Source organism: Trachypithecus francoisi, unplaced genomic scaffold, assembly GCF_009764315.1.
Source record: "Trachypithecus francoisi isolate TF-2019V2 unplaced genomic scaffold, Tfra_2.0 Lachesis_group15, whole genome shotgun sequence".
Classification (NCBI taxonomy): domain Eukaryota; kingdom Metazoa; phylum Chordata; class Mammalia; order Primates; family Cercopithecidae; genus Trachypithecus; species Trachypithecus francoisi.
Window position 1 is genome coordinate 65,774,036 of NW_022681460.1, and position 24,760 is coordinate 65,798,795.

Sequence of the window (24,760 nt, forward strand, 5' to 3'; positions counted from 1 at the left end):
ATTTTCCATTCATTGAATACTTTATATCACTCCTATTTTTAAAGCTTGAAGATAAGAAAAAAAGAAAATCCATATTAGAGTGAATTTGGTGTTTTTCAGGTTTGTTTTAATAATCTTTTCAAGGCCAGGCGCAGTAGCTCATGCCGGTAATCCCAGCACTTTGAGAGGCCGAGGCAGTTGGATCACCTGAGGCCAGGAGTTCGAGACCAGCCTAGTCAACATGGCAAAACCCTGTCTGTACTAAAAATACAAAAAATAATTAGCAGGATGTGGTGGCACACACCTGTAGTCCCAGCTACTTGAGGCAGGAGAACCGCTCGGACCTGGGAGGCAGAGGCTGCAGTGAGCCGAGGTCGCGCCATTGCACTCCAGCCTGGGGGATAAGAGCAAAACTCCATCTCAAAATAATAATAATCTTTTAAAATAAATTTATTTAATAGTACTTTGAACTTAAGTGATTTTAAAATTAAGTGAAAAATCCACTCTAGAAAATAAAACTGCTTCTCCATATTTATACATTGGTGGGACCTAGTATGCTGCCTTGTCCCCAAAATTGCTACCAGCCAGCACTCCACGCAGCCTCTCCTGCGCATATTATAGCAAATTCCACAGTCTTAAAATAAATAGAAAGACCATTTCCATTTAATATGCATTCTCTTAGCAGTTCTTTGCTGCATCATATCTATTCAGCAAACAAGATACCTCTCCATAAATTAGAAAAAATAAGAAATCATCTTTTATGAATTATTTATTTTCTTTCTTAGAAAAGGATGCGCCTCCACTTAGCAAGGCTGGGCAGGATGTGGTTCTGCATCTGCCCACAGACGGGGTGGTTCTAGACGGCCGCGAGAGCACAGATGACCACGCCATCGTCCAGTATGAGTGGGCGCTGCTGCAGGGGGACCCGTCAGTGGACATGAAGGTAATGCATGTTGTCACTCAACAAAAACAGATATTTCAGTGAAGTGGTCTTTTGTAATGTCCTGCCCCTTCATGCTCCCTAAATGTCTGTACGCTAGCAGAAGGCATAAAATGAAGAATGTGTAAAACGGATTGTGCCAAAATGGTTTATTATCTCAGTGTGCTTTTCTGCTGAGTGAGCAGCAATCTCGATCATTTGTCTTGGAGCCTACCCTCCTTCTTGCTGATGTTTGTGACTTGTCTAGAGGACAAAGACACTTCAAGGAAAAAGACTCATACTTTGTTTTAATGACTCAGATTACTTTTTTAAAGTTCTATTTCTTTTTCTTAGCTCAAGATCCAGGTAGAAAATTTGAAAACTACAAAAGAGTCTAAAGAGGACAATAACAATAGGATGAACTTATCCTTCACACGAGCCAGAAAGTAAACAGCTTACCTGGCAGCGAGGTCTGCTGGGGTGCACCAGGCCTGTGAGGGAGGGAGGCCAGCATGCGGTGCTCCGGCCGGGGGCCCCTGGGATTGCAGCCGACGGAAATCAGCCATGTGCCCGGTGGCTGCCTATGCTCAGGAAGTCTTGAGTGGTGAGACAAGTGGGTTTTCATTCACCCTGTCAGGGTGAATTGCTGGCTTAGGCAAATAAGCACTTCCTGACTTAGGCAGGTAAGCGGCATCCAAACCACTTCAGTTAGGGGAAGTGGAGAAAGAGGGTGAGGTAAGGAGGCACTGATTTATATTCTACTGGAACCAAAACAAAAACAGATCAGGAAGTCCCTCACCACTGATTTAAGTAAGAGTGGTTTTACTCCCCGATTATATTGTGTTAGAATTGGACTCACCCTTGTCCAGTATGGTTTGCCTTTGTCCCCACCCAAAAATCTTATCTTGCATTGTAATCCCCATAATCTCCATCTGTCAAGGGAGAGACCAGGTGGAGGTTATCGAATCCTGGGGGTGGTCTCCCCCGTGCTGTTCTCATGATAGTGAGTTCTCACGAGATCTGCTGGTTTTATAAGTGTTTGGTAATTTCTCCTGCCATCTTGTGAAGAAGGTGCCTTGCTTCCCCTTCGCCTTCTGCCACGATTGTTCTAGTAAGTTTCCTGAGGCCTCCCCAGCCATGCAGAACTGTGAGTCAATTAAACCTCTTTCCTTTGTAAATTACCCAGTCTTGGGCAGTTCTTTATAGCAGTGTGAGGATGGACTAGTACATCCAGCATCCTTCCCAGCCTCTCCTCCAAACAAGAGCGCCTTCCACAACACCTCTTCCAAGGCTCATCTACCGTCTGCCTGACTTTTCCAAGGGCAGAAGCTCACTGTTTCACATCATGTCCATGACATTGCTCATCACTGTATTGGGCAAGCAGGCTGCGCCTCCCCTTCCTTCTGTGCATTGGTGCTGGGTCTTCCCTTTGGAAAAACACTGAACTCATCCTTTTATCCTGTGTAAAAGTTTTGGAGGTCTTTGGGGAAAAAAAAAAGAACATCACCACTTGGTATGCTGTTCTCAGAACTCAGCACCCCATGATTTGTCAGATGTTCCTCATATGAATTGATTTTCAGGCCCACCACTATCCTGCCTTGTCTGGATTTTCTCGTATTAATCCGTACCCTTCTTAACATCTAATACCCCTAATTGAACCCCATATTTAAACTTTGGTTTTCTGACTCATCCATTACCTCCTGTGATCCAGATATTGCCTCTGCTTCTATTAATGAGCTTCATTACATGAACTAGCTACATCACACAATAGGTTCGTGCTGCATTTTTTCAGTCATGTGTATAACAGCGACGGCAGGTAGACCTCAAGTTATGAAGCCATCTAAATGACAGAGCCTACACTAGGGAAAGCATCTGTTACCAATTTGTAACTGTCTTAGAATGATATACATTCATGAATGTCCCCCAAAGTTAACACTCATCCTGCTGAGACTTCATCACAATCAAAGCCCCCATGGGTTGACCACCCACTGAGTGCCAGGCAGCTTAGAGAGCTCTGTAATCCACTGGGACACCCTCACTTGTAGGCACATCCCCATTTGGTGGATGAAGACTGTCAGGAAACACTGTGGAAGACTTTGAGGTGGGCAAAAGGTTACCAAGTACCTTTCAATGGAATGCTGGGGTTGGTTAGTGGATCCTTCAGGGTTAACATCTGTAAGTTGCAGAAAACTGATAGTAACCAAATGATTCTTGTCCATAGAAATGCAAAAAAACAAAAATTTGGCATATAGGGGTAACTGACTTTTACCCTGGAGAAAATAAGATTTCAAACATGACATTTTAGTACATGTAGATACTAACCAATCTATTAATAGATTCATTTCAGTACTGATTAGCAAACCCATTTCAGTTTTGCATCTCCTAGCAACTTCTTTTTCGCATTGATGATTGACTGTATATATGTAGTCTTCAGATTCTTTAAATCAGTTGAACACCTTATTGGTTCCCTCTTTAACTAATGTCTTTGAAAAATATTCATGCTATATTTGTGTGAGAGTCATAGCTTTACCATTTTGAGAATTTTCCTTTAACAGTATTTAACCTTCAGGAGCTATACCTCTGACCCCTTTAACCTGAGCAGCCTGATTTCACACCCCAACATTTCTGCCAGGAGAATTGGGCCTCTCAAATCAAATTCCTTTTTCTCTGAGAATGACTTCCTGCTGACTGGAACACTGATGCACTCCGCCCTCAAGCTGCAAAATGGGGCTAAGTTTGAAAGTTGCTGGGAATGGAGGGAGGGCAGTCACACAGCAAAACAGTTAAGTTAAAACCTGATGTTGGATGCCCTTGTTCCTAAGTCCCTTGACTGTCCCTAGCACCCAGGAGCATGCATTCATTGGGCTCTCCCTTGAGGACCCACCTCCTCCTCTTCTTGAGCCATTCATCCCTCCTCTCATCTCCCCTGCTCTCCACCATCTGCATGGGCTCCTTATCCTTGTTCTCTCTTCTCAGGCAGAGTAGTGATCTCTCCCTTTGTCTCGCGATACTTTAAGATCAGGCTCTAGGGCCCATCTTTGCATGTCCAAGTGACCCAGACGGTATTCAACCTGCAAGGAATTATGCTGTCAGATTAGTTAAGAAACAATTAATAGCGAATTTTTAAGCATCTGGTATGTGTCCAGTACTGTACTAGACGCTAAGCATACAGGAAAGCTCATGTTCCTGACTTGTCTCGTTCATTCATTATTCATTCATTCATTCATTGACAGGGTCTCACTCTGTTGCCCAGGCTGGAGTGCAGTGGCACAATCATAGCTCACTGTAGCCTCAAGCAGTCCTCTCACCTCGGCCTCCTGAATAGCTGGGACTATAGTCATGGCTAATTTTTTTTTTTAACTTTTTGTAGAGATGAGGTCTCACTATGCTGTCCAGGCTGATCTCAAACTCCTGGGCTCAAGCAGTCCTCCCTCCTTGGCCTCCCAAAGTGCTGAAATTAAAAGCATGAGCCACAGCACCTGATCTGTGTTTTTCATTTGTGAAGACAGAATAGATGATTGGTCAGAACCAAGAGGCTATCCACTGGATTTAAAGTTATATATTTTCTGCCCTTGCACAGGATATTTTACATCCACTTAACTGAATATTTATAATACATCAAAATGCAACATGACACATATTTTTCAGGCAGCCCATTAAATGACACTGACTTTCATGATTATTAAACATAATACATTTAAATCTGAAGTCAGAATGTAAAATATGACATTTAGGAACATGATGCAAAGTAGGATATTCAAGGAGATTTGGAATTCATAAATCAGTACATTGACTTACATTCATCAGTTGCTTAAAAGTTTCTAACTAAATGATTATCTTAGTCCATTTGGTCTTCTGTAATAAAACACTGTAACCCAGTGGCTTCTAAAGAGCAGAAATGAATTTATTTCAGTTCTGGATGCTGAGAAGTCCAAAATCAAGATACAATCAGATTTGGTGTCTAGTGAGGACCCATTTCCTAGTTTATGACCAGCCGTCTTCTCACTGCGTCCTCATAAGGCAAAAGAGGCAAGGCAGCCCTCTGGGGTCTCTTTTATTTTATATTTAAATGTATTTTAACTTTTATCTTAGGTTAAGGGGTACATGTGCAGGTTTGTTATATAGATAAATTTATGACTTAACGGCTTGGTGTACAGATTGTATCCTTACCTGGGTATTAAGCATATTACCCAATGGTTTTTTTTTCTCTAAACCTCTCCCTCCTTCCATCCTCCACCCTCAAGTAGGTCCCAGCGTTCTGCTGTCCCGCTTTCTCTGTCTGTGTGTTCTCATTTAGCTCCCACTTATAAGTGAGAACATTTGGTATTTGGTTTTCTGTTCTTGCGTTAGTTTGCTGAGAATAAGGACCTCCAGTTCCATCCATGTTCCTGCAAAGGACATGATCTTGTTGTTTTTTATGGCTGCATAGTATTCCATGGTGTATATGTACCACATATTCCTTATCCAGTCTACCATTGTTGGGCATTTAGGTTGATTCCATATCTTTGCTATTGTGAATAGCACTGCAGTGAACATATGCGTGCATGTGTCTTTACAGTAGAACAGTTTGTATTTTTTGGGGTATATACCTCGTAACGGGATTGCTGGGTCAAATGATAGTTGTTTTTAGTTCTTTGAGGAATTGTCACACCACTTTCCACAGTACACCACTTTCCACAATGGGTGAACTAATTTGCACTCCCACCAGCACCGTGTAAGCATTCCACCAGCATCTAGTGGTTTTTGTTTTGTTTTTTACTTTTTAATACTATGGGGCCTCTTTTATAAGGGCACTAACATGCCCTTCATTCATGAGCACATATCTCCAAATGCCATCACACTGGGCATTAGGTTTGAACATGTGACCTTGGGAGGGCACTCAGCCATTCAGTCTACAGCAGTGACTTCAGAAAACCACACGTAAGGAAGCTTGCTAAAGGATGGACATTATTTAAACCAACAACTTCATTATTAAATTAAAACTAACTGCATCCTGGCCTACCTGCTGTACATAATTTTTTTAAATAGGTACTACTAAGTTTTTGTAACCAAGTATATACAATGTGTGTGTGTGTGCGCGCATGCGTGTGTGTGTGTAATTTAGTCTATACGTATATGAGAAGCCCAAACGTGTATTCCTAGCCACTAAATTCCTAGCTAGGAAGATGGGGTTGAGTCAGAAAACAGGCTGAGTCATTCATTGATTTGGCCAGAAGCCAACCACCAAAGGCTGCTACTGTTGAACAGGGATCTTGAGCAGAGATTGGAAGCTCCTGGTTTCATGATCATGTCTGTTTCCAGGTTACAAATTGGATATGTTGTGTGTACCTATGTAGATAGTTTTTTATCCTGAAACTTGAAACATGTCTGTGAAGCACTTTAAACCCTCTCTCCAGTGTCATCTTAATGGGAGAAAATGTATAGAAGGGTCACCTGGGCCCTTAGAGGGAAAGCATCCATGTGACAGTTCTACATCTTCTAAATCACCGAGTGCAAAGAGAGACAGCTCTCGTTAGCTAAAGAAATGAAAGGAGCCAGAGAAGGGACACTTAATCTGGATAGATCTAAATTGGAGTGTGCTCAGGAGGCTGAGGTGATTATCATAATCTGCATCTGGACCCAGTGTTGCTGCATCAGAGAGGCAGTGCCTGGGCAGGCAGTGGGGAAGCATGCCAAGGCCAGGTGTGGGGATGGCCCCTGACCCAGGGATGCTCTGTCCTTTCAGCCCCAGTGTTGACAAGAGGCTTCCTAGTGAACTGCAGGCCTGCAGAGTTTTAGTCTGACGTTGGCACTCTGAGTTTTGATGCCCAGAAGCTCAGTGACTCACTGACTTGCAGGGAGCTCTGGCACAGGGTGACGCCAGCAGCCCTCATGGATGGCACATCCAGCTCCTTGGCCTCAGTGCTTCCTTGGTTTATTTTATTTTATTTTATTTTTTATTTTATTTTATTTATTTATTTTTTTTTGAGATGGGATCTCCCTCTGTTGCCCAGGCTGGAGTGCAGTGGTGCAATCTCAGCTCACTGCAACCTCCACCTCCTGGGTTCAAGAGTTTCTCATGCCTCAGCCTCCCAAGTAGCTGGGACTACAGGCACACACCACTTGGCTAATTTTTGTATTGTTAGTAAAGATGGGGTTTCACCATGTTGGCCAGGCCGGTCTCAAACTCCTGGCCTCAACTGATCCGCCCACCTCAGCCTCCCAAAGTGGTGGGATTACAGACGTGAGCCACCATACCCGGCCCCTTGGTGTTTTTTAAAATCTCTGTTAACTTTGTCTCCACTCCGATGGCCACGCTCAGAATCTGGTCATGACTCGGCGTCCCCCTGTCACACCCACCTTCTAAATCTCTGCTCTGAATCAATCCTGCAGCCCAGCCCTCCACTCACATACCATGGCGGGGGGCCAGCACTTGCTGGTCCCTGGCAGTCTCAGGGCTTCTTGTCTGCTTTCAGGCCGAGCAGCTGGGACAGAGCAGCTTTCTTGTATCACCTTACTTGACTGAAGGCTGCAGGGCCTCACCTAGACATTCTCCAGCATGCCTGTCATTTGCAGCCATGCTCCCTTGTGTTCCTCAGTCCCAAGAGACAGTAAATGAGGGTGTAAGCTATTGTACTGCTGCCCGCCAGCAAGGTCTGCCTGGTTCTGAGCCAGGCTTAAAGAGAGCCAGAGCCTGCCACATACCCGCCCACCCCTCCACTTAGGCAGCTCTGAGCTTCTTACCCTGTCTTTGTCTCACCTTGGTTCAGCCTGGTGCCCATAGGAAGAGGCCATAACTGACCCTCCTCTCACTGCAGATGGAGGTAGGAGGGAAAGTTTCCAGAAAAAAGGAGACACCAGGCTCTGGTCCTACCAGAGCTCAGGCCTCCTGGCCACTGCAGTGACCCAGGCAAGAGACAGGGTGGGGTCAGAGCAAGGTGGTACCTGTGGACAGGGTGATACATGGTCAAATTCTGGATGTGTATTTAAGGCAGACCCCGTGGGATTTCCCAATGGATTGGAGGTGAGATATGAAAGAGGGATCATTAAATGCAATCTTGAGGTCTCAAACCAGAGTTCTAGTCTTGTTTTCAGTCTTATTTATCTGATTCTCAGATCTTATCTGACCGGATAAGATCTGGTCTTATCCGACAGATAAGACCTGAGCCCCAAGTCTTATCCGATCAGAATAAGACCTTATCCGGTCTTGTCCTGAGTCTCAGACTGACTTCCACTTTTATTTCAGTGGGTTCTGATTCCTAGCATCAGTGGCCCACTCCAGGCTCTTTGGAAATTCTCTTATTGTCATTAGAGTGCTCTCTGCTGCCCTTAGTATTTTAGCACTCACATAAATGACCCATTTGGCATTCTCTCAGTGTAGTTGGGCCTCAAGGTAATGTAACAGCATGGCAGTGAGCACTGCTTAACATCTCTTTGAAATAAACAACAAAGGGCAGGTGGCCATCGTTGCCAGCCCTCCAGAGTAAGGCTTTTGCAGGGAAAGTGATGGACAGCTTGTAGGCCAGTGTAGACTGTTTTACAACTCGAGGTCTCAATTCTGTCACTGTCTCAGTGAATGAAAATCACTCCATGGGGATTCATTTATTTATCTGTAAAGAGTCATTGTGTAATGTCCTTCAGTTAGAGATAAGAATCAACCAGTGGAGACAATGGATATATTTAAGCGCTTACTATGGCCCAGCTTACAGGCCCAGCTCTTTTACATGAGTTACCTTATTTGATCCTCATCAGGTAGGTACTGTTATTATTTCCATTTTACAAATGAAAAAAAAAAACGGAGGTTTAGAGACATTAAGTGACTTGTACATCATCACCCAGCTGGTATAGGGTAGGGCTGGCATTCAAACCCATGTCTATTGGACACCGGCTTCTGTGCTCTTAACCATGCACCAGTGTTTCTTTCAATGTGGATCATGGCTCACCTGGGTGGGCTGGGTAAGTGTAGAATCCTGGGTCCCGCTCTCCTGACCAACCCACTGACTCGGACTCTCTGAGGCTGGGACCTGGAAATCCATACCTTAGCTAAAGTGGCATAAAATATGACAACCACGGTATCTCATTGTATCACCTCTAAATGATTGTGAAGCATCCTGTGGGTGTGTATATGTAGTGCTGACAAATCCTCTAAGCCTAAGTCAGTCTAAATTCTAGGATTCCCTAATTAAAAACAAGCAGATGGTTCTTATAATAGTGCAATCCTCTGTAATTTCAAAAGTCCATTATTAATGCATCAATGTAATAGAATGTCGAATGGTCAGCATTTGGCAGAGGACACTATCCAGACTAGTTCATTTAAGCAGAAATGACTTTTTTTAAGTAGAATATTAAATGGGTAATAGAATCATTAGGAAAGCTGAAGAAATAGTCTTTTGGCTGAATGTCCAGCAAAATCCTACCACAGAGCTGAGCCTTAGAAGCTGTTGCTCCAGCGTGCTCAGCAAGCTGCCTGTGGATGTTGGGAGAGCAGAGGGCAAGCATGGAGCCCTGGGTTAGGGAGTGATCAGAACTGAAGCCCAGGAGGGCCTCTGCAAGGAATGAGTAGGGGAGCTTGGATAGAAAAGGAGGCCAAGGAAGCAGGGGTTTTCAAATAGCCAAAGTGGCCAGCGTGGCCAGATACAGTAAAAGGGCCAGTTAAACATGGATTTTTTTTCTTTTTTTTGAGATGGAGTCTCGCTCTGTCACCGGGCTGGAGTGCAGTGGGTGATCTTGGCACACTACAACCTCCGTCTCCCAGGTTTTCAAGTGATTCTCCTGCCTCAGCCTCCTGAGTACCTGGGACTGCAGGCACACGCCACCATGCCCAGCTGATTTTTGTATTTTTAGTAGAGATGGGGTTTCACCATGTTGGCCAGGATTGTCTCCGTCTCCTGACCTCATCGTCCGCCCGCCTCGGCCTCCCAAAGTGCTGGGGTTACAGGCATGAGCCACCGCGCCCAACCAAACATGGATTTTTAAAAAATAGTATTGCTGGTCTTGACACCTAGATGACTTTTGCTAGGTTAGTGAGTGACTTTTGCCAGCACTGTTTCAGGGGGACGGTGAGGAAAGCAGCTCCACCGGGTGGGCGAAGACTAAATGGGAAGTGAACCAACAGAAACGGCAAGTGCGGCACAGAGAAGCCTTTCAGTGAGCCAAGTGGAGATGGGAAGGAAGTGGGGCTGTGATTGGCGAGCCCTTGGAGCTCAGGGAATTTTTTTATTTTTTGTTTTGTTTGTTTGTTTCTTAGGATGAGAGACACCTGGGCATTGTAATAGCAGAGCCATTTGAAAGAGAAATGAGTCTATGTGTCAGTGTTCTAAAAGTCCTAGCAAGAGGGCAAGGACTAGAAGGAGGGGTTGGCCTGGAACACAGGAGGGATAGCTACTCCCTGCTGGCTCTCAGAAGGAGGTGACAGTGGGTACAGGTAGGGCCCCAGGAGGAGGTGGGTGGTGGAGCCCTAGTCATGGTCCTGATTTTCTCCCTGAAGCAGATGAGGCCCCCTGCTGAAACGGAAGGGCCTGGATCCTGAGCGTGAGGCTGGGGATGAGGTGCAGGTTTGGAGCAGCAACTGCTGCAGACAAGAGAAGGGATTGTCAGTCAAGGTCTTGGCCACCTAAATAAGCTAGAACTGATGAGTTCAAGGTGGGCCAGCTGCCAGCAGCGTGTGATGTAGTTCAGCAGCCTCAGGCTGGAGTGCAGAGGCAGGTCCCGGGGCTGCTCTGAGGACATGGACTTTCAGTCGAGGATGGTGTTGGACTCAGAGCTCAGGACTGCTGCTCAATGTGATGTGTCGCATCTGTGTGGCAGGTGCCTCAATCAGGAACCCTGAAGCTGTCCCACCTACAGGAGGGAACCTACACCTTCCAGCTGACCGTGATGGATACTGCCGGGCAGAGAAGCTCTGACAACGTGTCAGTGACGGTGCTTCGTGCGGCCTACTCCACAGGAGGTGAGAAGAAAGCCCTTCCCTCGCTTCCCACTGCTTAAGGAAGGCGGCGTCGGGTTGGTGCTTTGTCTTCTGGCTCTGCACTCCATGGGCTCTTTCACTTTATTTTTGGTTATTGCTGAATGAGAGAGTGTTTGCTAAAAATACAATAACAAAAGCAGGCTCTCTTCTGTTTTGGGCTTAGCTGATGCTACTGGGTTGGGATGGAGGGAGCACTCCTGGGGATGAGAAGAGATGCTCCCGCTTTTCTTGACTTCATCAAAGACAACTGCCCAGCTATTCTGGGAGAGGACTTTGTTTACAAATGGATGCTCCATTTGATGCATCTGTTCCAAGAGGGAAGCTAAGGAGTTTAGTGAAACCAGCTGAACTCGTGGAAGCAGAGAGTGGAATGGTGGTTACTGGAGGCTGTGCGGGGGACCGACTGGGAAAGGAGAGACGCTGGTCAAAGGGTACAAAGTGTCACTGAGACCGGAGGAACAGGTTCTGGTGATCTGTTGCACACCATGGTGACTGTAGTTAATGATAATGTATTACCTGTTTCAAAATTGCTAAAAGAGTAGGTTTTAAATGTTGTCATCACAAAAAGATTACAAGTAGGGGAGATGATAGATATATCAGTTAGCTTGATTTAATCATTCCACAATGCAAACATATATCAAAACATCACATTGTGCCTCATAAATATATACTCTCCTTTTTTGTCAATTAAAAATACATATAAAAAAACAAGGAAAAGGCATACCACAGGATTGAAGAAAGACTTGGCTCTTGGGTGTAATCAATTGCTGATATAATAAATCACTTCAAAAATATTAGAAAGAGAAAGAGTGCAGCTAAGGAGTACGGTTAAAATTAATTGAAATATGCAAAGGACACGTCAATTTGAAAGTACTGCCTACACATTTTCATAGACTACACAGATGCATAGCTATATTAATAATATAACTCTAAATACATTTGGTGGTTGTCACATTCTGTTGTACAATGTAACAATGTAAAACTTATTTCATTCATCTATGTTTCTTTTCTAAAGATCTACATTTTTTTTTTTTTTTTTGAGATGGAGTTTTGCTCTTGTTGCCCAGGCTGGAGTGCGATGGTGTAATCTCAACTCACTACAACCTCCACCTCCTGGGTTCAAGCAATTCTCCCGCCTCAGCTTCCCAAGTATCTGGGACTACAGGTGTGTACCACCATGCCCTGCTAATTTTGTATTTTTAGTAGAGACAGGGTTTCACCATGTTGGCCAACCTGGCCTCAGATTCCTGACCTCAGGTGATCTGTCTGCCTCAGCCTCCCAAAGTGCTTAGACTACAGGCATGAGCCACCGCGCCCAGCCCAACATCTACATTTCTAAGAAAGATTAGGTCATCAAATTTTTTTAAATATCCATTGCATGGAACTTAGCGACACTAAAGATATTGTAGTATTGTAGAGGGAACCCCTCACCACATACACGATTCACTTCTGGAGAGGTGCTAAGATCTTGTATATTTAAATATCCTGTTACTCGGGCATTATGTATTTTCTTAGTGTATGCAGCATGCAGGGACCTTGCCAGGCACTGGGGATAGAATGGTGCACTGGTGGCCCTGACTTCCTGTCACTAGCCATCACTCTGGTAAACTTGCAGTAAGTCTCTGACATTGTTGAATTCTCAGTATTCACTACTCAGGATCTAGATGGTAATTAAGCCAGCAGTGTGTAGAATGAGGATAAAAGAGTTGGAACAGGACTGTGATTTACTTGTACTATATTGGATCTAGACCTCTATCAAAAACAGAGGTTAGTATGCATACTCGAAATGAAATTTTCCAAGGAGTTAAGAGAATTTAGAATCCTAAGGACTTGTCCACTTTGGTAATTTTCTTTTTTTTTTTTTTATTTCAACTTTATTTATTTAACAAATATAACATTTGTGGGTATTTATGGTCCTTTAAATTTGAGAGTAATTATAAATAACATTATGGTGAACATCTTTTACAGCCAGAATTTATATCAGTTAATTTCCTGAGATAATTTCTAGACAAAGAATAAAAGGATGTAAGTTTAGAGTTTTATAGAAGACAATTAACTTTAGCAGACAGGAAAAAATATCCCACAACCTTGATAACTAGTATATCAAGAGTTGAATCTTACAACTATTTGAGCTTTATAATGAGCCACTTAAATGCATTAAAAATGTTAATTCGATTGCAACTTGTTTGGCTTTTCCTCAAAAATAGCCAGTTTTTGAACTTGAGTTAGTGTACATGAGTAAGCCCTTTAGTGTTCCAATTGATATGTAGACTGAAGTTGTCCACTAATCACCAAAGCCCCCAGTGCATTAAAGACAAGACAGGGAATATACCTCAATTCTTTTGACTTGCGGGGGGCTCTGTCCATTAGTTCCATTGGTCTCTTTGCCTATTTTTAAGCATAAAGTGGTGAAACGACAGCCTGTTCAACAAATGGTGCTGTGATAATTGGCAAGCCAAACGTAGAAGAATGAAACTGGGTCTTTATCTCTCACTGTACACACAAAACAACTCAAGATGGGTCAAAGACTTAAATCTAAGACCAGAACCATAAAAATTCTAGAAGATAACATGGGAAAAACTCTTCTAGAAATTGGCTTAAGCAAAGAGTTCATGACCAAGAACCCAAAAGCAAATGCAATAAAAACAAACATAAACAGATGGGACTTAATTAAACTAAAAAGCTTCTGCACAGCAAAAGAAATAAGCAACAGAGTAAACAGAAAACCCACAGATTAGGAGAAAATTTTTGCAAACTATGCATCCAACAAAGGACTAATATCCATAATCTTCAAGGAACTCAAACAAATCTGGAGTCCACATGGCTGTGTTTTTCCAGATAGAAAATCCACGTTGTGGCTGGGTGCCATGGCTCACGCCTGTAATCCCAGCACTTTGGGAGGCCGAGGCGGGTGGATCACGAGGTCAGGAGATGGAGACCATCCTGGCTAACACGATGAAATCCCGTCTCTACTAAAATACAAAAAATTAGCTGGGCGTGGTGGCGGGGGCCTGTAGTCCCAGCTACTCGGGAGGCTAAGGCAGGAGAATACTTTGGTAATTTTCTTTTCTTTTTTTTTTTTTTTTTTGAGACGGAGTCTCACTCTGTCGCCCGGGCTGGAGTGCAGTGGCCGGATCTCAGCTCACTGCAAGCTTCGCCTCCCGGGTTCACGCCATTCTCCTGCCTCAGCCTCCCGAGTAGCTGGGACTACAGGCGCCCGCCACCTCGCCCGGCTAGTTTTTTTGTATTTTTTAGTAGAGACGGGGTTTCACAGTGTTAGCCAGGATGGTCTCGATCTCCTGACCTCGTGATCCGCCCGCCTCGGCCTCCCAAAGTGCTGGGATTACAGGCTTGAGCCACCATGCCCGGCCAACTTTGGTAATTTTCATAGGCGACATTAAAAATTTGTTTGGCTGATCACTCCCTGCCCAGCCAGGGGTTAAGCTTACTGTAAGTTATAGAAGGAGGGTAACCATTCACAGACAGGACAGGCACCAAACTCCAGCCCATGCCAGCACTGTGAGGTCACCAGTGATAGCGACTAAACAGAGTCTGTCCAGCCCAGCCTGGATTCCATCAGCCCTGCCGATTCATTGCAGCTGGACAGGAGAGCCAGCCAGCTACTCAAAACATCATTGGTCCCTTGGCCACCAGGACCAGTGGAGACATGACACTGGCTCCAGTGGGGATGACTCACTTCTGTAGAACTGGGCGCCCTCTAGAGGGCTTTCCCCCTGGGTACGAGGACTCACCTGGACAGGGTCTGAGTCAAGTGCTGACTCTGGGAGGAAAGGACTGTTGGGAAGAAGACACAGATACCCTGTCATCCCCACAGAAATCAGAAAAGGATAGCTCTTGTACAACTGAGGTGCCTGGGAGGGAGGAAGGGCCTGCACTGAAATGAGCAGATGGCCAGCACCTCACCAGCCACTTGTTTGCCCTGGTTTATTTACTCAGGCAGCTTTCTGGGCTCCAGAGGTAAATTACCAGCTGTAAATTTCTGGCCCTTCTCCAAGATGGTAATAAACTGTATTTGAAGTGGCAGAGAGTGATGCATGAATCATTTTTGTTTACTCAGTGGCCGCTTGAGTATATGTCCTGTGTGGGTAACTTTATATGGAAAATAAAAAGGAATTGGTGTAGTACTAACTGCTGTCTAGAATCACTTACTGGTTATATTGGAATAACATGCCGTGAATTAAAGTTAATAAAACACCACAGAGAGACATTGGAAAATAGAGGTAGAAGAGACAAGTGTTTCCCTCCCGTCCACTGTATATATTGGTCTTGCAATGAATGACCCAGATGTTATGGTAACCAAGGGTGACACCAGCTGAGGTAGACAGATGAGCAGGTACCTTGCTTATATGAATATAACTTAGTTCAATTTTTAATAAGTTGACATTTTGAACATTTTTCATGTTTAGAAAAATGATCTATTCAAACAGCAAGCCAGCAAGCTCTTCCAACATGATCTAGCTCAGCAGTCTCCAAACAGGATGCCCCTGAGTTGTTCAAGACATTTTTAGGGTGAGAAAGAAGATAGCAGAGTTTATGTTTTTGTTGATTTTTAATTTTTTTCCTTAAAATTTCAGTATATTTCATAAGATACACCCATGTTAGTATAGTAGTATGCACATATTATTTATAAATAAACTGGACTAGCCGGATGTTGTGAGATACGCCTGTAATCCCAGCTACTCAGTAGGCTGAGATGTGAGAATTGCTTGAGACTGGGAGCTGGAGGCTGCAGTGAGCTGAGATTGTACCACCGCACTCCACCCTGGGCGACACGGCGAGACTCCGTCTCAAATAAATAGATAAATAAATAAACTGGAGATGCCTGTTCAACAATATATTATTGATCAGGATGCATGATCAAAAAAGTTTGGAGGCTGCTAATCCAAAAATAGAAAATTTACAAATATGGATCCATCTCCAAAACCACCAAGGAATAAATAAAACCTTGAGATATTTGGGATTTTCATGCCATGAATTTAAGAAATCTGATGAGGAACTGTATCCCACTTGATATCTAGCGTGTCCCCCACCTCCACTCACTGCTTCTTCCCAGTGGCCAGAGCTGACTCTCCTTCCGGCCCATATTCTCAGTCATGACTGCAGGCTCTCTGCTTCCTCTTCTTCCACAGGAGCTTCTATCAGCATTTATCAGCATTTATTTTCTTTAACCTCTCTTCCTCCTGGATCAGTATATCTACAAATTGCCTTACACCAAGATAGACTCCTTTCCCAACCTCTTCATTTAACCACTTCTCAGTAAAAGATGTGTCCAAGGCTGGGCGTGGTGGCTTACATCTGTAATCTCAGCACTTTGGGAGGCCGAGGCAGGAGGATTGCTTGAGTCCGGTAGTTCAAGACCAGCCTGGGCAACATAGTGACACCCCATATCTACAACAAACAAACAAACAAACAAGTGTATGTCCAAGATTTCACTTGGGTTTGTGAACTCTGCTCAGCCATTTGGTTTTGAAGGAATGTCATGTAATCTGCCACTCCCCCATGTTCCTGAGAGAATTGTCTAGTCCATTCTGTCCCTGTAAAACTGTGGAGCTCCTATGAGCTGCTTCTAGCCTTATGCTTTAGTCCATGTTGCCAGTACCAGATAGTCACCTGGTTCTCATCTAGCTAAGTCATAAAGTTGGCTTAATCAAGGGAGAGGAAAATGCATTTCAGGAAAATATTTGTAACTCCTATAAATTCCACTGCAAATTAAAAGCTCCTAAGAACTCCAGAAGGGAGAAAATGTCTTTTTTTTCTTTTTTCTTTTTTTTTTTTTTTGAGACAGAGTCTTCTTCTGTCGCCCGAGCTGGAGTGCAATGGCGCAATCTTGGCTCACTGCAACCTCTGCCTCCCACACTCAAGTGATTCTCCTGCCTCAGCCTCCTGAGTAGCTGGGACTACAGGTGCATGCCACCTCACCTGGCTAATTTTTTGTATTTTTAGTAGAGATGGGGTTTCACTGTGTTAGCCAGGATGGTCGCGATCTCCTGACCTCGTGATCCGCCTGCCTTAGCTTTCCAAAGTGCTGGGATTACAGGTGTGAGCCACCACGCCCGGCCAATGTCATTATTTCATGAAACGAAATTCATGCCAGCCCATAACTAAATATTTTGTTTATTCTCTACAAAATACAGCATCCTAGTATCAGGGATGTTATGATAATCAACAAATAGGATTCAGTAGTAAAAAGTTAATCTCAATGAAAAGTATTACTTAGGAAACAAGAATGTAAGACATAGCACATGTAAAATAGTACCTCTGGGCCAGGGATGGTGGCTCACACCTGTAGTCCCAGCACTTTGGGAGGCCGAGGCAAGTGGATCAGGCGAGGTCAGGAGTTCGAGACCAGCCTGGCCAACAAGGTGAAACCCTATCTCTACCAAAAAATACAAAAATTAACCAGGTGTGGTGGTGCATGTCTGTAGTCCCAGCTACTCCAGAAGCTGAGGCAGGAGAATCTCTTGAACCCGGGAGGTAGAGGTTGCAGTGAGCAGAGATTGCGCCACTGCAACTTCAGCCTGGGCAAAGGTGAGACCTCATCTTAAGTAAGTAAGTAAGTAAGTAAATAAATAAATAAATAAAATGGTACCTCTGTTAAAACATAGCCAACTGCCATCCATTGAGTGGGACGGTGTTAGGTGGCCTCCTGCAGAGCAATCAACAGCCAGAAGAAGTGGTTCCAACAATGGCGTGTACGAATGAATGTGGAGGGAGACAGCTGAGGCGGGGAAGCAAGGGTGGAGAGAGACCTGTACTGCTGCTTCTCTGTGCCACCTCCTGAGCAAGGCAAGCATGGAGAACAGCCCTCAGACCAAGAGCCCCTGAGGAGTCCAAAGAATTAAGTCGGGAGGCTCAAAAAGAGCCCTCCCGCCTCTTCAGAACCTGTTGCCCAAACTGTTAGGTTTGCCTGATTATTTGCATCTCTTCCCCCAAATGCATTTTATCATCCCCACGGACTCCCCTTTGTCATCCCCATCTTGATTTTATCATCCCCACGGACTCCCCTTTGTCATCCACATCTTGAGAATCTGAACTTCTCCTGCACTCCTGTGACTTGAGATTTGTTTACAAACAGGATGTTTGCACACTTGCTCGCGCTACCACTTCTTCTGTGACGATGGCTGCTGCATTGACATCACGCTCGCCTGCGATGGAGTGCAGCAGTGTCCTGACGGGTCTGATGAAGACTTCTGCCAGAATCGTGAGTTGGCTGTGTCACATTGCCAGGCAGTGGCTGGAAGGGATGGAGTTGGGAGGTCTGTGTTCTGAGAATAAAACGCAAATGCAGTGTCCTTCCCCTGCTTGATTTTGGTTATAACTTTACATGTAAAAGCTATGCCTTAAATGAGAATTCAGTATGTCTCCAGTCTAAGTCACAAATGTCAAATTTTCTTCTTTTTTTTTTTTTTTGAGACGGAGTCCTGCTCTGTCCCCGGGCTGGAGTGCAGTGACGCGATCTCAGCTCACTGCAAGCTCCGCCTCCTGGGTTTACGCCATTCTTCTGCCTCAGCCTCCTGAGTAGCTGGGACTACAGGCGCCCGCCACCTCGCCCGGCTAGTTTTTTGTATTTTTAGTAGAGACGGGGTTTCACTGTGTTAGCCAGGATGGTCTTGATCTCCTGACCTTGTGATCCGCCCGTCTCGGCCTCCCACAGTGCTGGGATTACAGGCTTGAGCCACTGCGCCCGGCCTAAATTTTCAATATTGCTTATGTTTTTAATGTTTTTCAATTTTCCAGGTTTTTTCTATCCTAAAAATGCTGCATATCATGTGCTTTCTTAAAAACTGACATGATTTGATGTTTTGTTTTGATACTTTTTTAAAGAAACTTTACAATACACCAGGGTATGGCTAAGTCAGAGCCAGAGCTGTAAATCAGTCTTACAATGTCATACACATAGAAATGCCCTGTAAGAAAGAAGAAAAACTGACAAAAGTTTAATGAAGTATGGATTTGAGGAAGGACAAAGAGTCGCAAAACCTTAAGTTTACGTTTAGTATTTGTCCATTTCTTTTTTTTTTTTTTTTTTTTTGAGACCAGTTCTCGCTGTCACCCAGGCTGGAGTGCAGTGGCATGATCATGGCTCACTGCAGCCTCGACCTCCCCAGACTTAGGCGTTTCTCCCACCTCAGCCTTCCCAGTAGCCAGGACTGCAGGCATGTGCCACCATGCCCAGCTAATTTTTGTTAATTTATTGTAGAGATGGGGTTTTGCCTTGTTGCCCAGGCTGGTCACGAACTCCTGGGCTCAAGTGATCTCCTACCTCTGCCCCCCAAAGTGCTAGGATTATAGGCATGAGCCACCATGCTGGGCCCTGTCAATTTCTTTATGTGTAACATTTGGAAAGCTGACTATTGGAAGAAGAAAGAACAAATTACCCATTTGAAAACAAGAGAGAATAGATTTTTATGGTCCTCTGACATGTCTTAGATGAGTGGGCTATTATATCCAAATATCCATGATTCTAAATGAGCTGCAGATGTAGTGCTTTCAGTATTAAAGCTCAGAAAAGAAATCCAGCAAGTAACAGTAGCTCTTCCACACTTCAGTGGGCCTGGACCGCAAGATGGTAACCCACATGGCAGCTAGTCCTGCCCTGCCAAGAACCACAGGGCCGAGTGAAGATGCAGGAGTTGACTCCTTGGTGGAAAAGTCTCAGAAAGCCATGGCTCCAAACAAGCCACCTGCATTATCAAACACAGAGAAGAGGAATCATTCCGCCTTTTGGGGACCAGAGAGTCAAATCATTCCTGTGATGCCAGGTAAGGATTCAGGGCAGGTTCTCAATGAAGAACCTTGTTTTCTGTAGTCAAACTTGGCTCACAATTAAGTTTATGTTTGAAGAGTATTAAGGAAGTATCTTGAAATAAGAGTTGAAATTAAGAAGTTAGCCAGAAAGGGGGGAAAAAACCTTGACATTTGCACTGATGTATAGTAAGGGACACTTACTAAATATACTCATACATATATACCTACTCCAGAGATACCAATACATTTATTTGTAAATACATTAACATTTAGCTTACAGAAACCAGTACCCTGAAGTGTTAAATTTTAGGTTGCTTTGAGATGAAACAGCATAATCATTATGTATTTGTGTAAATCCTCTTCACCCAAGCAAGGGAACATTTAAAAAAGTCATCTTGAAAGGGATGCATGTGCTAGTAATTCAATGTTATGCCTCCAATTTAACTAAATCTATCACTAAAAAAAGTAACGGTAATAAGATTATTTTATTTTATTTTATTTTATTTTTTGAGACAGGGTCTCACTCCGTTGCCCAGGCTGTAGTACAGTGACACGATCACAGCTCACTGCAGCCTCAACTTCCCAAACTCACATGATCCTCCCACCTCAGCCTCCTGAGTAGCTGGGACTATAGGTGTAGTAGCTGGGACCATCATGCCTGGCTAATTTTTGTATTTTTTATAGAGACAAGGTTTTTGCCATGTCGCGCAGGCTGGTCTTGAACTCCTGGGCTCAAGCGATCTGCCCACCTCAGCTGGCCTCCCAAAGTGCTAGGATTATAGGTGTGAGTCACTGCACCTGGCCTAAAATACATTCACATGACTAAAGCATTACAGAATTTAGCCAGGTGAAGTGACTCACCTATAATCCCAGCTACTCTGGAGGCTGAGGCAGAAGAATTGCTTGAGGTCAAGAGTTTGAGACCAGCCTGGGCAACATAGTGAGACTTTGTCTCAATCAATCAATCAGTAAGTATTACAGGATTCCATCATTTTTTTCACACTTATTATTTGCATGATTATGTGACATGAGACAGAAAGAGATTATCACATTTCCAAAAGCTTTTGTAATGTCTTTTCAGACTCCGCATAAATTGTATTGAAATAACCTGACATGATTTTAGTAGGTTTATTAAGAAAAATTTTTGTTCATTGTACAAGATATGGAAGATGCAAAATAATTTAAGGAAAGTGAACTTAAAATGCCACCTCTTTTGAAAACTGCTTTTAATATTTGTTATTTTCCTTCCACTCCTTTGTTTATGTGCCTTGTAGATTTTAAGTGCCTCCATAAAAATGTGTCTGCAAAACATTGCATTCTAAGGGGCTTTTCTTTCTGAGTTTTGGTTAAGTACACTGCAAGTGTCTGCTTTTTTGGTCCATTCCTTGTTGGTACTGCCACCTACTGGTAAAATCGGCAAAATCGGCAAGCCTTTGGATGTGGTTTTAGTGGGTTTTCTCTGCTTAAGACAGTTTGTATGGAGAAGAGCATCACAACCTAAGAAACAGAGTCAGGGGAGACCAGGCGTCTTTGGCAGGACTGCCAAAGGGGTGAAGAGTTTATGGAGAGATCTGTGTTATCAGAGGCCAGGATGGATGAATTCCTACCATATCACTGTGGTGGAGAGAACCGCGTGAGCATGAACAAATTAGCTGAAAGTAGAGTCGAGACCAAAGCCTGTCTTGGCTCTACCTTTAGAACCTTGAATAAGTCCCTTCATATCTCTGGACCTCAGTTGCCTCATCTGTTAATAAGGGACTTCAACCAGATGTCTTCCAAGGTGCTGTCCAGCACTGAGGAATGATAAATAGGCTGACATGATACTTTACCCCATCAGCCCTTACCCATGCTAGGTGTTGCTCATTTATCCCAGCACTGTCCCATGGGGAATGTGGACTTAGCTCAGAATCCTTTTGAAAATAGTGCTGCAAGCTAGAAGCCATTATTCTCAGCAAACTAACGCAGGAACAGAAAACCAAATACTGCTTGTCCTCACTTAGAAGTGGAAGCTGAATGATGAGAACACATGAACATATGGAGGGAAACAACACACACTGGGGCCTGTCAGAGGGTGGGAGGTGGGGTGAGGGACAGCATCAGGATGAATAACTAGTGGATGCTGGGCTTAATATGTAGGGATGGAATGATCTGTGCAGCAAACCACCATGACACATGTTTACCTGTTTAACAAACCTGCACATCCTGCACATGTACCCCAGAACTTAAAAGCTGAAGGAAAAAAAAGACAATAATGCTCCAGGCTGCCACCTGCAGCTGATGGGAGTCAGCACCCAATTTCCAATCTATTTATGATCTCCCCTTTTGCTTTTTAGATAACCAACCTTTGGATTTGGTTATGAAGATGTAAAGAACGGCCTTTCACAGATGCAGAGAGATTAGATGTCCAGTTATTGTAACATATTAGGGTTTTTTCAAATTATTAAAATACAGATTTACTGTAGAAAATACAGAAAAATACAAAGAAAGTTAAAAGCATCTAGCAAAACTCACCATTAAAATTTTGTTACATTTTCTTCTGGTTACTTTTATTCATACACATATACATATTCATTTTTAACAAAAGTAGGATAATGTTTTTATAAAACTTTTTTCTTACTCATGAGCGTTTTCATGTATTATTTCATCAAAAACACACTTGTTGAAAGTCCTGGGGTGAAGAAAGTGGGAAGAAAATAGCAAAACTTTGAAAATGTTAGAAAGAGCCCTCACAGCCTGTAGTTTCTGTTCAGACAGCAGCTGTCCCTGCCCTCCCCCTCTGCTATCCCTAAGACCACCAGACTAGAGTCCCCAGCCTCTGATTTCATGTAAGTTAAAGACCCATAAGTAGATTTAAAAGTGCATTATTGGCCAGGTGTGGTGGCTCACACCTGTAATCCCAGCACTTTGGGAGGCCAAGGCGGGCAGATCATGAGGTCAGGAGATAGAGACTATCCTGGCTAACACAGTGAAACCCCATCTCTACTAAAAATACAAAAACTTTGCTGGGTGTGGTGGTGGACACCTGTAGTCCCAGCTACTCTGGAGGCTGAGGCAGGAGAATAGTGTGAACCCAGGAGGCGGAGCTTGCAGTGAGCTGAGATTGCGCCACTGTACTCCAGCATGGGCGACAGAGCGAGACTCCGTCTAAAAAAAAAAAAAGTGCATTATTGTTCATGACACATGCCTGGAGGACCATCAGCTAGTACAATAAATATGGATGAGTTAAATTCACTGCTGCCTCCTTCCTGCACAGACATGTGGTGAGGACAAATAAGACTTAGCTCAGCTGGGCGCAGTGGCTCATGCCTGTAATCCCAGCACTTTGGGAGGCCGAGGCAGGCAAATCATGAGGTCAGGAGTTCGAGACCAGCCTGGCCAACATGGTGAAACCCCATCTCTACTAAAAATACAAAAAATTAGCTGGGCATAGTGTCAGGCACCTGTAATCCCAGCTACTCAGGAGGCTGAGGCAGGAGAATCGCTAGAACCCGGGAGGCGGAGGTTGCAGTGAGCCAAGATTGGGCCACTGCACTCCAGCCCAAGTGATAGAGTGAGACTCCGTCTCAAAAAAAAAAAAAAAACTTAGCTCATGGAAGACTTGTTAACAAGATACTAAAATTAATACTAACAGTGTAGCATGCAAAGTAGTGAGATGTAGTTTTTCACCTATGACATTGACAATGATGAAGAATTATAATAATTAATGTTTCTAAGAGTAGAGAGAAACAACTCTCACACTGCTGGTAGCAAGGCAGTTAGTCTGTCCTTCCAGAGGCCAGTTTCTGAAGTCTTTTTTTTTTTTTGGTTTTTGCTTCAAAGAGCTTTTCTCAAAGAGTAGGGATTTATTTTCATTACATGCAACATGGACAAACACTGTTCTGGTTTTCATGACAATTTGAATTCAAAGTAATATGTTTTTCTAAAATTCAGTGTGTTTATTTGAACATATGGATATTCCTTGTGTTCCTGGTCACATTAAAGGAACTGGCACTTTGGCAGCAAGAACAAATAAAAACTGGTCTTTGATTTGGGTCTAGGTTAATAACTAAAGAACCATTCAGCAATAACGGCTTGAAACATTTATACATCCTATGAAACTGCAATTAGTTAAGAGGCTACTGATTCTAATAACTCTGACACGAGTAAGGGAGTGAGGGGAGAACTATTAACTCTGGATGCCAAATTCACAGCAAAATATCTATTACCTCCTTCTCACTTTTGCAGTATCTATAAATAAAGTGTGTGGTGGGGAGAATTACATGAATAATGTTAAATAAAAGTGCATACAGAACTGAGAAATTTTTCATGGAATTTGCCACTTAGTTCAATAAAATGCTCATAAGGAAAAAACCATTTACGGCAAAAGACTAGTTACACTGCTGCTGTTTAGAGCATGAGAGCAAAATGAATAACAATCAAATTCTCTGGTTTAAACTTAATTGTCTTAAAACACGTTATTCTGTAAGTTGACATCTATGCCTTGAAAATTCAAGGCAGAAAGTAAAATCATTTAGAAAGTCAGAAATTCCATCAATACATCTAGACAGATGTTTGCTTGTAGTTTTTGGTATCCAAAACCTTTTTTCCACACATCACACAGATGCCTTTTTTGTAGGCACAGCCCTGGCAGTAATGAGAACCTGGTTGGTGCACAGAACTTTTACAAATTCTGCAAGTGGAAAACTTATTCTTTCCATATGGATCAAATCTTGCTTTTTTTGAAGTCAAAGCTTTATTTTCATTCAGCTTTCTCCCACCACTTTCTGTGGTATTCCTAGCACCATCTTTCCGTGTATCTGGAGTGATAACAGTACCAAGTTTCTTTTCACATTTTTCGCACACCATCCTTCCCCACGACAGTTCCCCTAGCCGCGACAGCAGCAGCAGCAGTCTGTTCTGAAGTCTTAAAACTGTATATGGTCAGGCGCAGCGGCTCACACCTGTAATCCCAGCACTTTGGAAGGCCAAGGCAGGTGGATCACTTGAGGCCAGGAGTTCTAGACCAGCCTGGCAACATGGCAAAACCCCATCTCTACAAAAACTATAGAAATTAGCTGGTCATGTTTACCTGTAATCCCAGCTACTTAGAAGGCTGAGGTGGGAGAATCACTTGAGCCTGGGAGGTCAAGGCTGCAGTGAGCTGTAAT

General features: G+C 43.6%; 2 protein-coding genes and 1 long non-coding RNA gene across 4 annotated transcripts in view; 1 reads left to right on the top strand and 2 right to left on the bottom strand.

The window, feature by feature from the left end:
• The window catches only part of LRP11 (LDL receptor related protein 11), a 43,443-nt gene that overhangs the window by 5,000 nt on the left and 13,683 nt on the right, over positions 1–24,760 (top strand). The window contains exons 2-5 of one of the 2 annotated variants that reach the window (XM_033235092.1): positions 765–922; positions 10,685–10,826; positions 17,941–18,066; positions 19,415–19,627. In XM_033235092.1, coding sequence (XP_033090983.1) covers positions 765–922; positions 10,685–10,826; positions 17,941–18,066; positions 19,415–19,627 — 639 coding nt within the window. The remainder of the gene's footprint in view (positions 1–764; positions 923–10,684; positions 10,827–17,940; positions 18,067–19,414; positions 19,628–24,760) is intronic. The other variant, XM_033235093.1, reaches the window with a different exon arrangement.
• On the bottom strand, positions 731–1,776 carry LOC117097291. Its single transcript, XR_004442904.1, has 2 exons — positions 1,358–1,776; positions 731–938 (listed from the first exon to the last, which is right to left on the bottom strand). It is a non-coding gene; the product is annotated as an uncharacterized LOC117097291 (long non-coding RNA).
• Positions 23,426–24,518, bottom strand: LOC117097290 (cysteine-rich PDZ-binding protein-like). Its single transcript, XM_033235094.1, has one exon. The coding sequence runs from the start codon at positions 24,456–24,458 to the stop codon at positions 24,153–24,155; it is 306 nt and encodes a 101-aa protein (XP_033090985.1). The 5' UTR covers positions 24,459–24,518; the 3' UTR covers positions 23,426–24,152.

Bases quoted from the DNA above. Each gene is read 5' to 3' on its own strand.
- LOC117097290 (XM_033235094.1), bottom strand. From the start codon at position 24,458: ATGGTGTGCGAAAAATGTGAAAAGAAACTTGGTACTGTTATCACTCCA.